We start from the raw sequence: 16637 nt of genomic DNA, 5'->3' as shown, positions 1-16637 counted from the left end.
TATTTCTCGTCTGCGCTTCCACGCAGAGTATCGATTCCTTGTTTAACCCTTTATAAGTTTGTGGTCAATATTTTAACCACTTCACGTAAGATCCAAAAAGTCTATCGTTTTACAAAACAAAAACAACTAGAAACACAAAACTTTGTCAGTAATTTTATTATATAGATGATATGTAGTGAAAAATATGTCTACACATAACCATACAAATATTTGTCATAAAAGTGCTGCTTAAGACTCCTGGCCCCTCGCATTGTTTATCTCTTTTTAATTACATCAGAAGCGAGAAAATGTATGCTAAAAATTCTTGCGAAATACGTTAAAATAAAAATATATATCCATAAAGTAATACTTGCAATCGATTAAACAAATTTATAAGATATTCCGTGCACTCTCCTTTTGCTCTAACAATCAATAATTTGTCGTAAAGTAACGTGACATACAATTCATCTTCTTAACCTATTTTTTTGTCTATTTCTATTCAAATTAATTTACAATAAATTATTGATTGTTAGAGCAAAAGGGGAGTGCACGGAATATTTTATAAATTTGTTTAACCGCAAATGTTACTTGCAAGTGTTACTTTATGAATATATATTTGTATTTCGCAAAAATGTTTAGCATGCATTTTCTCGCTTCTGACGTTATTAAAAAGAGATAAACAATGCGAGAGGCCAGAAACCTTAAGAAATGCAAATATAATATCTACTTGTAATATGTAACATAAATTGACGTTTTTGTAATTTTTTAAGTGTGATTGTAAATACACCAGATTGGTGCAAATAAACAACTTTTTGTATTAATGCAAAGTTTAAATTTTTATTTATAAATTTTTTAATAAAAAAGTAAATTTCGACAAGTGGTTGAAATGTTGACCACAAAACCTGAATGACTTTTCCTGAATGGATTATGGTCGACTTTTTGCCAAGCAATGATCGTAATAATAAGTATCATAAGGTTTCTCATATTTCACACATTTATCATGTATCTAAGTATGTTATGTAAACCTGTAATAGACACTAGAGCCATCACCTTTAAAAAAATTTTGTCCTATAAAGGATTAAACAACGTGTTTTGTCGCGACGGCTATTGGTAGTTGACGCGCCGCGCCGCGCTGAATATCGGCTGAGTTAATTAATCTCGCGTCTCGGCAAGAATTACGCGTGGTCGAAAAATCGCGAAATTTAAATCGCCCATGGAATGTTGGCCGAAATTAATTTTCGTTCCATCGAGTGGGCAACTAGTCGAGCAAATATTCCTTAACAAATATTTCTCTGTATATATGCGTAATTAGGAATACATGAACTCAATTCTAGACGCGACTATATAAAAGGAGATCTACAGAGATGTAAAAAAAGCCAAATAAGAAAAAGAACGAGGCGCCGACACGAGTTTCCTGTTCGATAAATTAGTCATATGACTGATTCAATAAGAGTTAATCGAGTGAAGAGATGCCGAGGTGAAAGAGGTCTCGGTCTACGAATTCTGTTGTCACATTTCGGTCGATAGGAAATTCCACTTGCGTGTCTCAGCTAAGGGAGGAGCCGACAAGGTGCAAGACGCAGAACGAAGAAACGGATATCGGAAAGAAATCAAAGTCGAGAAATGTGACGAGTACTGACGGTCGCTAGATTTGTCGAGTCCATTTTATTTCCCGGAACCCACTCCCCGGTCTGGTCCTTTTGGTCCTCGCTGTTCGTCGCGACCAAGCTCAAGAAGTTCAATAGCGCCCAGAGAGTCTCACGATTGGGCGTGGGCAAAAGTTGGATGAGATGCTGAAGAGCTTCCTGCTGCAGCCGTCTGTTCCTGATCTCTGTAAAACAGTCAAACCACCCGCTTATTATTATGCACGGAAGCCAAGGGGATCGGAAATTCGTAGCCTCGGGGGAATCGTAAGAGGGAGGGAAAGTAAGTCAAAGAGAAAATGAAAGAAAAAAAAAAACGGCGAAAACAACGGACACCTTGACGCGAGAACTAATTTTTTCTCTCATTTTTTTGCGGAGAGGCAAATTCAGGACCGCAGTGTAAACCAAATTCAAGCTCTCTTACGATTACGAGTGAAGCTGGGGAAGCAGGATAACCTGTTAAGCGGCTTATGTCGGATTAGAACCTGATCCTTGCTTACTTTGAGTGTGCACGAAGGCTTGATACAGATCCCTGCAAAGCAGAGGATCCGGTAGATCACGGAAGTATTCCTTCAGGAGGGTGGCTACGTCATGAGGACACTGGTCGGGACCTATTTTAGTTTCCCGACCGCAATCAAAGTCTTCCCTTAACTGTAATTAATTATCAAAGTCAGCTTTAAGGTCAGTTGAGAGCGGACGCATACAGCGCGTTTCATGGCGGAGATCAGCAAAATTCGAATTTCGCCGGCTCCTGGAAGGAGCGTGCGCTCGAATCGTTCGAAATGGAAGAGCGAGAGTCGTCTACGCGATCGACGTCGATTCGTATCTCTGTACGAGCTGTAATGGGCGCGTCGCAAGTGGTGAACACTCCACTTCTATCGGCATACGTAATACGCGGTAATGGACGATATTGCGGAAACGATATTCAGAGAGGTCGGTAACGTGTGGATGGATGTGAACGAAGAAGAGTTGTCGATTTCCGATTTAAACCTACATTAACCCGGAAATGATTTGTTAATCGTATTAACCCATTACCGCCCAAATGTGCTGAAATTTTACATTGATTTGAGCCATTTATTTTACTACGGAAATGAGATCTGTTGTTTATAAAGAGTACCATTCCTACCAATTTCGATGTCGCTCTGTCGAATAGCGTTGAAAAAATTAAAAACAAATCGCAATTTATGCAAAATTTTTGCAAAATAAAATAAAAAACGGATGTTTTTAGGGCTAATTTTTTCTTCCGCTATTTTCTCCATAAAAACGTGTTAGTATTGCTCGGGAAAGTGTCTAAAACGTGTTCCCGATACTTTAACTTAAAAAATATGTCATGAATATTTTTTTCAACAAACATGATGGTACCAAAATAGCAGTCGATTTGAAGCGTTTAATTCAAATTTTCATTTATATTTGGTTATCGAAATTGTTTTATTATGTAATTACTATGTAATTTTGTAGTAATATTGAGCCTAAAATAATTTCGATAACTAAATATAAACGAAAACTCGAATTAAACGCTTCAAATTAACCGCCATTTTAGCACCACCATGTTTGTTGAAAAAAATACCAATGGCATATTTTTTAAGTTAAAATGTCTGGAATGTTTTAGACACTTTCCCGAGCGATACTACACGTTTTTATGAAGAAAATAGCGGAAGAAAAAAAATTAGCTCTAAAAACATACGTTTTTTATTTCTGCAAAAATTTTACATAAATTGCGATTTTTTTAAATTTCTCAATGCTATTCGATAGAGCGACATCGAAATTGGTAGGAATGGTACTCTTTATAAACAATGGTACTCTTTATAAACAATGGTATTCTTATAAATAAATAATGGTACTCTTTATAAACAACGACTTCATTTTCGTGGTAAAATAAATGGCTCAAATCAATGTAAAATTTCAGCACATTTGGGTGTTAATGTGTTAAAGGAATACCAAAGTGGATGATGAACTTGGAAAATGTCGATAACGTAAAGATGATCGTTAAAACATCACGTCAAGTAAGCACACGATCGGCCTTTTCATGTTTCTTGTACAGATAGATTTTGTATAAATGCTGTTTTGTTTTTGCCATATAATTTAGTGAATCCATTCATACATAGAAATCTTTCTGATATTTCGTAGCCCGGACAGCACTTCAGCATACTGAAAATTATCTTAGAGACTTCCTACTTCATTTAAACGTCTTTTGGGCGTCTAAAAGTAATCTTTGAGTAATTTGTGCTATCTGGTATATTGAAAGCTTCTTTCTAAATTCAATTACAAAGGTACAGCAATGTTCATTGAAATTTTCCTATGTAGAAAAAACTTCGCTATAAACTCACACGCTCTATGTTTCGCGTGTTTCCTCGTATTTTTCGGAAAATAACACAAAAGTGTCATTTACCGTGAAAATATGTGAAAAAGCGCGGAACAATCGGGCAGAAGAATGCGCGCGCGAAACAATAAGCTCTAATCAACTCGCTGCGTTTTTTCTCTCCTTCGTTTTTCTGCTCAAAAATCCGCGCCATCGCGTTCATGTAAATTTCTATTCGCGTAATTGCGTTTGCCAACGGTGCGCGCACCTTGCATGCGAATCGAGACGCTCTTGCCGTTAAAAAGAAAAAAAAAGATAGAAGAAAAGTGCATCGTACCTGCCTCACCCTCTTTTTCGAGGGTGACACGCGGAACACGCCCAATGTCCGAAGACCGGTGGCTTCCAAGTGCCTGATGCATTGCCTCACGATGCCAGGTACGGCGTCCCATTCGCTGGTAGAGCCACCTCCGCCGCTGTCGCTTAACTCGAGCACCCCGGAATCGCTTCCAGTGAGAGCACCACCCTTCGACGACAAGGACTCGCAGGAACCTCCCTGATTCAATGAGGGGAAATATAATTTGTGTTGCAGCACAAGATGGGGAAACACGATAGGGAACACGAGGTGGAAACTGGAGACACAGAGACTCGATAGGTATTTCTCGATAGAACGCAAGAGCTTCTCACTTGATGGCACACGTGACGGCCACGTGTTTTGGCCACTTTCTTATCAAGTACAACGCGATAGTCGATAACATATCGATATGACGCGTGTGACGCATAAGATCGAACGCGTCTAGCTTTGTACATTTCTAATACTTTTCTACACGAAAAAAAAACTGTTATGATCGTTACATCCACATTCTCTGTACGGAGAGAATATTGAAAAGTTACAATATAATTTTAGAAATTTAGGAATAGACTAGCATTAAATTATGAAAATTATAGTAAAACATAGTCAAAGCACATAGCTATAAATATTAATAATTTTTATTATATTTATGGTAATTTTTACTAGGTTTGTGGTCACTTTTACTGCCTCATCGTAATTTTTAACCTAAATACCGATCTATTCTAGAAGTACTCAAATTATATTGTAACTTTTACTATAATATTCTCTCCGTATACAGTTAAGAAACAAAGAACAATGTCGAAAAAAGAGTTTTTTGCCTATTGAGACAAACGTGAAAACATTATCATTCTTTAATTTTGACCAGATAAATGCAATGGTGCTATTAGAATTGCCCGGAAACCCCGGGAACATCTTCCATTTTGAAATTAAAGATGTATTTCTCCAGATAATCCTCTATATTGTTACAAATATTATCTATCGATATTGTGGAAGGAAATTGCTATCTGCAAACCACAAACAACAAATGCAAGATTTTCAGTATCAATTAGATGACTTCCGATATCTAAAATGGAGGATTTAACATTCCTATCTATACACTGCTAGAAGAAATATTTAAAAGAATTAAAAAATATTTACTTGGTGGATGCTAATAACATATTTAGAGATATTAATATACAATATTTTTCAAAAAAGAAGATATATATTTTCTTAAAATCTTAATGAAAATAATTGCGTTTGTTCTATTTAAATAAAAGAATTTAAATTCAAGCAAATATATTATTAGTATCCACCAAATAAATATATTTTATTTTTTCGGTTTTTCGTCCGCCTCGCTCGTCGCACGTATACGATCGATCGATTGTGTTAGGCGTGGTTTCACGTACGTATATACTAAGAAGAAGAAATACTACTGCGTCCAAGAAGTAAGACCAGTTTTTATTTATTTCAAAAAATATTTATTTATTCTTCCAAATCTATTTCGTCGCCTTCAAAGTAATCCCCTCCCGACACAATACACTTATGCCAACGTATTTTCCAGTCCTCGAAACAAGAATTAAAATCGCCTTCCGGAATGGCTCTCAGAGCGCGTAGCGATTCACGTTGTATCTCTTCTATCGTCTCAAAACGATTTCCCCGCAGTGGTCTTTTGAGTTTCGGGAATAGCCAGAAGTCACACGGTGCTAAATCAGGCGAATACGGTGGTTGTGGAACGATATGGATCGAATTTTTGGCGAAAAAGTCACGAAGAACGAGTGCAGTGTGAGAAGGTGCATTATCGTGCATTATCGTTTACACGTTTCAGGCCCAAAATATCTTTCAAAATGGTATTGGCAGATCCTTTCGAAATACCAACAGCATCAGCAAGGTCTCTAACAGTCATTCGACGATTAGCAAGCACAAGTTCTTCGATTTTCTTGACGTGTTGTTCATCGGTAGAGGTTGATGGTCGTCCGGAACGCTCTTCGTCTTCAACACTTTCACGACCTTCTTTGAACTGTTTATACCACTTGTAAACATTCCTTTCCGACAAAGCATGGTCCCCAAAGGCTTTCTGCAACATTGTGAACGTTTCTGCACCCGAAATTTCATTCCGCAAATAAAATTTAATGCAACTTCTTTGCTCAATATAATTAGACATTGTAAAAATCGCCGAATGCACTTTTAGCGTCGTACAAAACCAAGCGTAAAGCAAAAAGTAATGAATGTTTTGACATGAAATTTGTCACAGATGTCTGTCACAATGCTGCCAACTTAGAAAAAAAATATTTATGATGTGCGGTTTACCCGCGCGATTTAAATTGAAAACTGGTCTTACTTTTTGAACACAGTAGTAGAAAAACAAAACAAGCGACGACAGGAAGTTAAATCCCTTAATTATATCTTTTACACGACATCTCTATAAATCGAACAGACGAAAACACGCGAACGATTTGTCTGATCGGTGAACATGCATATTCCTGAAAAAAAGAAGTGTCGCGGAATTCTTAAAGTGGAACAACGTCCTAAAAAGTCACAGTCTCAAAAATTGAATACAATCTTCCTGAAATATTGAAAGCACGTCGTCCCGTTATTCAGTTTTCGAATTGTGACTTTTCGAAAAACCGAAAAAATAAAATATATTTATTCGGTGGATACTAATAACATATTTGTTTGAATTTAAATTCTCTTATTTAAATGGAATAAACGCAATTATTTTCATTAAGATTTTAAGAAAATATATATCTTCTTTTTTGAAAAATATTATATATCTCTAAATATGTTATTAGCATCCACCGAGTAAATATTTTTTAATTTTTTTAAATATTTCTTCTAGCAGTGTATAGATAGGAATGTTAAATCCTCCATTTTAAATATCGGAAGTCATCTAATCTCTCACAGTGCACAATCTTCATATCAATTCTCGCATATAATTGTCTCAATCGAAAGAATTTTAAAGAAGAATTATGAAGAAGTCTGATCTACGATGTGTTTCTTATTCTCTATTTCTTACTGGCTAAAGACTTAAGGTTTAAGTCAGAAAGACGTAAAGAGAAAAAACGAGAAGCAAAGAGCACGTTGTATCTGGGTTAAGAGTTACGCTGAAACATGCATGGACGAGCAGTAAAGAAGCGTTAGCAGATCGCTACGATTTCTACAACCCTTCTGTATGCACGCACGGAAAATAACATTGATATTTCATTACAGCGATCATATTTAGTCTGGTGATATACCCAGTGGTATTCTCTGTGCATATTTCTACATCTCCAACTTCTAACTATACCTAACTTCTATATCTAACTTTATGTATCGCTTTCTATCTCTCGTGTCTTTTAGTAGTGAATTAAACTTTACACATGATCTACAATGTGTCGGCCTATATACAAACGGTTGTCCTCGGTGTTTCGAAAAAGATTAACTGTTTGGCACGCGAAATGCTGCAACGTGAAGGCGCGCTCCATACACGAGCGTTCTGGCTAGTCGCGATCGCTGCCTCCGTCTGGGGAAACTTGAAATAAAGTTCCTCGCAAAATTGAGAGTTCTTAATTAATCCACGGTTAAAATTAGCGGTCCCGTTCTCATTCTATTCGTGTCTCCGATCTATGATGTCACCGCGGACTTGGGATGCGCGCACGTGACGTCGGCACGAGAATTCTACGTCGTCCGCCTCGCTCGTCGCACGTATACGATCGATCGATCGTGTTAGGCGTGGTTTCATGTACGTATATACTAAGAAGAAGAAATAGAAGAACAAAACAAGCGACGACAGGAGGTTAGATCCCTTAATTGTATCTTTTACACGACATCTCTATAAATCGAACAGACAAAAACGCGCGAACGATTCGTCTGATCGGTGAAACATGCATATTCCCGAAAAAAAAGAAGTGTCACGGAATTCTTAAAGTGGAACAACGTCCTGAAAAGTCACAGTCTCAAAAATTGAATACAGTCTTCCTGAAATATTGAAAGCACGTCGTCCCGTTATTCAGTTTTCGAATTGTGACTCTTCGGGATGTTGTCCCGCTGCTGACATTTCGGGATTTTGACTTTTCGGGGTTGTACGTGCCGCTTTATCGCGTTTTCGTATGATGTGACGAAACGGAACTCGCCTCTGAGCAGAATAACTATTCTGCTATTGGGATTTTCATAAAAGTTAGCTTAATGCCGAATTAAAAGTAGTAAGTTAAATAGTGTCAAAAAAAGTTGATATATAAATTTCAGCGTATCAAAATAGATATTGAAAGGAATACTTACTAAGGCTGAAAGTAGGATCAAAATTTCGACTCGGGGATCGAGCGGAAGTATCTTTCGCGGCCGAATATCAGACACAACGCTACATCATCATATCGCATCGTGTTAAAATTATGGCGTTCATTCGAGCTAACTGTGCAATTTTCTCGAACGCAATAGAGATCGGGAACTTGGGCGCCGCTGACTCGAAACTGGTCTCCCTCTTTCTCTCTCTCTTTTCTCGCTTCGTATCGAGCGTTTAATATCCCTTGCTGGCCGGCCGGAAGTAAACCGTAACGCGCGCGCGAGAGCGGCTGAGATATTATAAAATATATCGATGCTATTTCTGCTGGTGAAGCACATAGATATTTCGGGTCTCGCAAACAGCTGATTTATTTCCGCGTTGTAAAAATTTCAAGTGCAAGCGACACATCAATTTCTGGCTACGTCGCGACGATTACGTCCCACCGCCGGTTTATTACTCTGGTCGATTACCTCGACCGATTCCGCGCGGTTCGTAACGCTTCGCTTCTCCTCTCCGCGTGCTTTCCTTATATCCACTCCTATATCTCTGCTAGAAATCCACCGTTTTCAGAGTCTTTGTACTTTTACTTCATTGAATTCACTCCGTACCGCATCTCTTCTGCAACTTTCCGCGTGGAATCACATTTTTTTGGAAACATGCAGAATAAAGACCCGGAAATATTTTAACTACTATTATTTTGTTGAAAATCGATATTTTAGAACACATTGTTTCCAGAGATAATATAGAAAAGGCAATTATAAAATAGAAGCGCAATAAAATCAAAATCTGCAAACAGCTGTTTTGAAATTTCTTTGAATCCTTTACGGAAATTGAGGTGAGAGATCGAATATTCGTTTCATTGATCGCCAACAGAGGTGGTTTAAGAGGATGCTGGAGTCGATGACGAACTCGAACAATATCAATAATGCAGAGACGATCGTCATTAACATAATCACGCTATCCTTTTCGTATTTATTATATATATACACAGAGAGAACGATTTGGTTGAATCAAATAAACGCTTCTTTGGAATAGTCCAAACGAATTTTTTGATTGATTGAACAAAATTTTGTTTGAAGCAACAAAAATATTTATTTGCGGCTCAGTTCCAAAGAAATATTTTTGTTGTGTCGACCAAATAATTTGTTTGGACTATTCCAAAGAAACATTTATTTGATTCGATAAATCGTTCTCTCTATGTAGAACTTACATGAATGTGTGTTGCTTTGTTTTACCATATTCAACGAAAAACCTAACTATATATGTAAAAATCTACAAACTTTTTCGATATTTTTGAGCTTCCAAATGCAGATGCGAAGGTACAGCAATGTTCTGCAAAATTTTTCTGTTTGAAGCATCCACACTTTCGGTATGTACAAGCTGCGGAACTTTTAGATTAGGCAAATATTACGCTAACTGATAGTTTGAGATTTTACATTTTACAAATTTTTTATTCGTTTTCGTCATATCCAGCAATGCTCCTATTTATTTTTGCACGTATTTTCGTTGCGTAAAAGCATTTGTAATGTTGTGTAACCAATACGACGTAGACCAAAAGTTTGCAGAAAAATATCAGTGTTCTGTCGGTAAAGTTTTCAGCTTCAGCATTCTCTTAACTTGGCCGGCCCATTTATATGTGGTCACTATTCTATTTTGTTAAATGAAATTAATACCTGATGTTTTTATTCTTATGTTTTTAGCGCTTAATTCTTAGCGTTATATCATATATCATAATAACACAATTCTGATATTTCCTTCCAGAAAACAGATCCTTTAATTAAATTGGTCCTTTAATTAAAAATATGCGTGAATTCTTTAATGGGATAAAAAGCCGTTTAATCATTATCGTTATAATACTATTAAAATAAATTTGATATCCTCGATGCAAAATATTCGGGGTCTCTCGCATTTATCATAATCTGAGACTGCCTCTAAGCTTGTTACTTTTTATTCCCTTCAATCTCGCCGCCACACATGCTTCTGAATTAGATAAGTCTTTTTTCGTTTGGCATATTGACGGATCTGCGAGCGCGATAGCGAGTCCATTTCCTATACATAAATTTACGCGCGCGTGTAGGCGTCATATATACGGTGCTCCGTTAACGTATCCTCTTATCGACAGATCGTCCAATAAGTTTGAACTTTTGTGAACTCTCGGCATCGAGCACCTCAAGATCGATGGAGCCTTCAATTGAGAGTTCGTGTTCCAAGCGAACGGCGACCGCACGGCACATGCGCGAGCGCTAGTCACGGCGATAATTCTCGGACACTTGGTGGATAGCAACAAACGGGAAATGTAGGTGGGACGAGCCAATTTCCTCGAATGTTCGGAATAATGACATTCGTCTGTGTCGGCTGTCGTGGTAGAAACGCGTTGCGGATGTGCGTCGATGCCGGTGCATTCAACCGGTTCGTGCTCGCGCGCGCCTCGATTCAAATCCGCGACGAAGAACGATCGTCACTGCCGTTGCAAAATTTGTCTCTCTCGTCGGCACAATTCTACAATCTGCCCCGAGATTTTGATGCTACTTTGATGTTCTTAAGGATAGTTTGCGCCTACTTAGACGGTTTATAACCTAGATAAAACCTACTTTGAGGATATTGATATATATTAACTTCTCTTTTGAATATTTAACTCTACCTTGTCAAAATTTTGACGCTCTTAAAATAGTTTAAGCCTACTTAGATAATCTGCAATCTAGGTGAAATATTTTGACGATACTGGCACTCATTTCCGAATCGAAATTTTGATCCTATGTTGAACCTTAAATTCTACACCGCAGTAGGAGCTAAGATAGCAAAGTAGGTTTAATTCTAATGATATAATTTATTCCTACTTTGACCCTGATGATGTCTGAAGTATGCAACAAATGAAATGTATTTTGTATACTATTAATATTATATTTGTATACTATTTTGTATACTATTTGTATACTATTTTTGTATACTATTAATATTATATTTGTATACTAATAATATTTTGTATGCTATTTGACGTTTCTGTTTCATTATTTATTAAATTTTTTAAATATTTCTATAAATATTTTTATAAAATACATATATTCTATGTAGGAGCTAAAGCTTCAATAGAGGTTCGCAACTGAACCTACTTTGCTTCCTAAGATCCTACTATTATATAACCTACCTTGACGCTAAAGAAAACGAAAACGGAAATTTCAGACATCATCAGGGTCAAAGTAGAAGTAAATTATAATTAAATAGAATTAAATCTACTTCATTAATTAAAATTAATTAGAATTAAATCTACTTTGCTATCTTAGCTCCTACGGTGTAGAATTCAAGGTTCAATATAGGGTCAAAATTTCGACTCGGACTTGCGATACATCATTGCTCTCGGTTCTGCGCTATAGATCCGATTTATCATCGAGTGCGAACGAGTATGAAAGGATTCGAAATTTTGACCCTATTTTCAACCTCGCTATTCCAATCAACACCTATTTCGACATTCTGAAATCTATAATACAATCTATTTTGACGCCAAAGAAAGTGAAAAGGGAAACTTCGAAGTCATCAAGATAGAAGTAAATTCCTATACTGCACAGAAGATTCAAAAAGCTTTCAGAAAGGTTTCAGAAACATTGAATTTTTCTGAGATCTTCCTGAAATCTGTTTTAAACTTTTGTGCTATATGGGTTATATCATTAGAATTAAATCCTATTTTGCTAATTTAACTCCTGCGTTATAGAATTATAGGTTTAACCCATTAATGTCCAAATGTGCTGAAATTTTACGTTGATTTAAGCCATTTATTTTACTATGGAAATGAGGTTTGTTGTTTATAAAGAGTACCATTTCTATCAATTTCGATGTCGCTCTGTTGAATAACGTTGAAAAAATTTAAAAAAATCGCAATTTATGCAAATTTTTTGCAAAATAAGTAAAAAACACATATTTTTTCCATAGAAACGTGTTAGTATTACTCGGGAAAATGTCTAAAACGTGTTCTCGACACTAACTTAAAAAATATGCTATGGATATTTTTTCAACAAACATGGCGATATCAAAGTGGCGGTCGATTTGGAGCTTTCATTTCGAATTTTCGCTTATATTTAGTTATCGAAATCGTTTCAAGCTCAATATTACTATAAAATTACTTAGTAATTTACATAGTAATTACATAATAAAACAGTTTTAATAACCAAATATAAACGAAAATTCGAATTAAATGCTTCAAATCGACCGCCATTTTGGTACCGCCATGCTTGTTGAAAAAAATATCCATGGCATATTTTTTAAGTTAAAGTGTCGGGAACACGTTTTACGAGCTATACTTTCCCGAGCTATACTAACACAGTTTTTATGGAGAAAATAGCGGAAGAAGAAAAATTAGCCTTAAAAACATGCGTTTTTTATTTTATTCTGCACAAATTTTGCATAAATTGCGATTTTTTTTAAATTTTCTCAACGCTATTCGATAGAGCGATATCGAAATTGATAGGAAAGGTACTCTTTATAAACAACAGACCTCATTTCCGTAGTAAAATTAATGGCTCAAATCAACGTAACATTTTAGCACATTTGGGCGTTAATTGATTAACATAAAAAATTCAGATTGAAATTAGAGCTAAAATGTCAATTCGAAATGCGACCGAGTTTACGGAAGTAGAATAGAGTACGTTGCGAAATCTAATGTCCCGCAGATTTATCGCAAGCGATACCACGGAGGCCAAGTTCATCGCATCGATTGCGTTTTCCTCGCTTTTTTCTTTTTTTTTCCTCTTTTCGACAGCTCAGGTAAATTTATGAACACCCGGGAGCCATAACTTCGCGGATAATCCTCGTGTTAGAGAAGACGCACGGCGCGATGTGACGAGGAAAACCGCGCGGTTAATGGAGCCTGAGAAAAGTGATCTGGTTGCGCAAGGAAGGCGCAGGGGCTTCACGCTCCGCAATTTCTGCGCGACTAATTTATGCATCGTCGCTCTTCTCGTCCAGCAGACGCAGGTCGAGACGAGTTACGTCGCGCGTCATCAACACCGCTGGAACTAAAATGCCACGATAACGCAATATAACAATTTATAAGAGGTAATTTCAGGACATGATAAATAAATAAGTAATTATCTCCTTAGGAATTATACAGCATGTCGCAGATTACATACATTGTGTACAGCTACACTATCATTCGCAATGCAAATTGCCCTAAGATGTGACCTACCGATAATTTTTTTTACTAATCAAGAAAATTGAGCCGCACTAATAAACCTGAACTTACACCGATATCCGCCTCGTAATAGAAAGAGAGCAGCATCATAAAATGGTAGTTTGCATATCGCGTTATAGTGATAATTAATTAGGAATTAATTAGAAAATTCCTACAACGAAGGAGAGGAGGTAGCAGCACACCAAACCGCTCTTAGAACTAGTGAGGTTATTATGCACAGTGAAAATGGAAGTTTGCAGTCGTTACTAACTAACGTCGTAACTACTCCAACGGGTTGCCCGGCTGTGCGATTGCCTGTGGTGTACCCTGCAGGTGGACTCGATAATGGCTTAATCTGCCCTGCGGAGGCTCTTGCTTTACCGCCGTATGCTAACGGTACTTGCAACCATCGCGATTGGAAGTTATAATCGAAAGATATCACGTTGAGATAATTAAAACATCTGCGGCCACGTAAGGCAGGCGATATAGGCGACTCTTTAATAAAATACGATTCTCGAATCAACTTTGAATCGAAATCATGTAAATCTGAAATCAATTCACTGTATAATTCGAATTATAGAAATTGGTTCGACACGAAAAATCGCACAACGACAACGTGAAGCCTCCTTTATATAAGTTATATCTCAAAATATCTAATAAATAAATAATATATTACCCATGTTAATTAGACCTTTTCTTCTTGTTTTGATCAATACTACCTGCTATCAAAATATGTGACCCTTTTTTTTCAACACCCTGTATATATATATATATATATATATATATATATATATATATATATATATATTTATTTATTTATTTTAACTACGTTCCACATTAACATTTATTGTTTAGACATTTATTATTAAAAGAACAAATAAAAAAAACATAATTTTGTTTGATAAATAATCTATGCGTGGCCTTTTTGATACGCCATTGAAAATACGACACAACGATGTAACAGCCTTAAAATGCTGTAAAAGAAAACACAGACATTTGGTATCTGTTGCAACAATGTTCGTATAAAGGTAAAAGCTTAAACTAATCACAAAATTCCTCTACCATTTTGCAAATAATTACGTAAATTTTTTAATTTTTAATTAAAAGAAGATTAGCGAACGATTGTGTTGTGCACGTATAACTAGTCATGGAATGGTATCCTTAAACTGAAGAAGTAATATTTCCTCGGTGGAAATCTCAGTTACTTGCTATTATACATAAAAATTAACCGTCATTAACCGTCATTTTTATAAAAAGTTCTATAATCTTCTGTATCGCACAAACCTAAAGCAACGATTGGATCGGATGTCGGACGCAGAGCGTGACCTCTGTACTAAACATGAAGTTGATGAATGGGCATTTATGGTATTCAACGAATAGAGAATCGATTCCTTGAAACAATCGACTTGCATCAAGATCAAATAGGAAAAAATCGACCAAAAGACATTGACTTCTATAAGAAGAAAATCTATTTTCCAACATGAAAGAGAGAATTTCAATTCGTGCAACTGAATACGAGGAGCAAACGACAAACTCGCCGACGAGAAACAATATCTCTATCACTATGAACAAAACATTCGTCTGAACATTCAGTTGTATTAAAACTCGGTTGAGGTAATTAAGGGTAATTGGATAAGTAGAAACTTTCTACGGGAGAACTTTTCTGCTTTTGCAACCGAGTTTTTCATCTGGTCAAGTAACAAAATTTTAGTTACACTAACGAACTTCTTTCCGTATGCAAGAAATATTTTGTCCCTCAAGGTCCCCGAAGCTTTGTGAGAAAGAATGTAATACGCTGCTTTACGCGGCTTCTGCTTTTGCGTTATTTTCTACACAAGAAATAAAAATTCTCCATCTATTCGTATATTCATATTTATATCCGAGTTTGCCAAGAAAGACGAAGAAGGAGAGCAAGAGAGAGAGAAAGAGAGAGAGAGAGGTGTTCAGTTCTCCAATTTAATAGCGTTGCGCGCAGTAAAAACGCTAAAGAGCCGCAATGTCTGCGAAAATAGCCTTCCAGAAAGACCCACCGTGAAATCATAATTTGATTATATAATACGACGCGCGTTGCCGCACGCCGGGGGGTTGTGTTACGGCCGAGTGCTCGCCACCAAGACCAGACATCGGTACGCGAACGTGCTAAGTATCGCGAATGATATCGGGTAGATTTTGCAGATTGAGAAGCGGCGAGCGGCGACGGCATTCTTAAAATAACGATGAACACTCGTTGCCGAGCGGGGCGTAGAAAAAAAACTTTGTTTTCTGCTCAGGTGGCGACGTCTGCGAAATCAGAATACTCACTTCCGGCTGGGAAGCCGGAGATATTTGTCACCGCGCAGGAAATAGTAAAGAGAAAAAAAAGGCGGCAAAATATAGGACTATTCTTACACACCGGATAGTCTTATTATCGTGAAAATGAGGATAAATGAGCGGGGCTGCATTTTTCCATACATTCAGGCTGAACTTTTCCTCGGTAAAATAGGACCCACGCATTCGTGGCTTTAAATTAGATGCCGAAAGTTAAGAGACCTATTACGGAGGATCCACTTCTCTCTCTCTTTCTCTCTCTCTCTCTCGGAAAATTCCAGCTCCACGAGAGAAGTTCGAGACTGGATTACCGCATAACTCGTTGTCAGATATTTCAAGCCTTCGCCAATCGATTGCCCTGATTCGAATCTTCGATGAGAAAATTCACCAAAGATCACACGTGCCGAAGAGATTTTGTACGCGAAGAGAATTTTGCTGTAAGAATTATAGGAATTTTATATAGAGGAATAGTTCGACATTCTACAGAATTATAGGAATTTTGTATAGAGAAATAGTTCGACATTCTGCAATAATTTGTTCTTTCATTCTCTTTCTTTTCTTGTGCTATTTATATTTTAGAGAAGAACCGAAGTGTGCTATTAAATATGTTGTTTTGTGCGCTATATATATATATATATATATATATATATATATATATATATATA

The 16637-nt window shown here is 36.8% G+C and overlaps 1 protein-coding gene across 1 annotated transcript in view; it reads right to left on the bottom strand.

Annotated features, from left to right (window-relative positions):
* Positions 1-16637, bottom strand: part of LOC116846208 — a 58873-nt gene that overhangs the window by 11366 nt on the left and 30870 nt on the right. Inside the window, exons 5-7 of the mRNA XM_032819750.1 lie at positions 4259-4474; positions 2123-2273; positions 1620-1810 (exon numbers count right to left, since the gene is read on the bottom strand). Of these exons, the coding sequence (XP_032675641.1) occupies positions 1620-1810; positions 2123-2273; positions 4259-4474 (558 nt within the window). The remainder of the gene's footprint in view (positions 1-1619; positions 1811-2122; positions 2274-4258; positions 4475-16637) is intronic.

This window comes from Odontomachus brunneus, unplaced genomic scaffold (genome assembly GCF_010583005.1).
Source record: "Odontomachus brunneus isolate Ranch 3 - 2012 unplaced genomic scaffold, Obru_v1 Obru_scaffold_062, whole genome shotgun sequence".
Classification (NCBI taxonomy): Eukaryota; Metazoa; Arthropoda; class Insecta; order Hymenoptera; family Formicidae; genus Odontomachus; species Odontomachus brunneus.
Note: the sequence above shows the minus strand (reverse complement) of the source record. Positions and strands in the feature narration are given on the sequence as shown.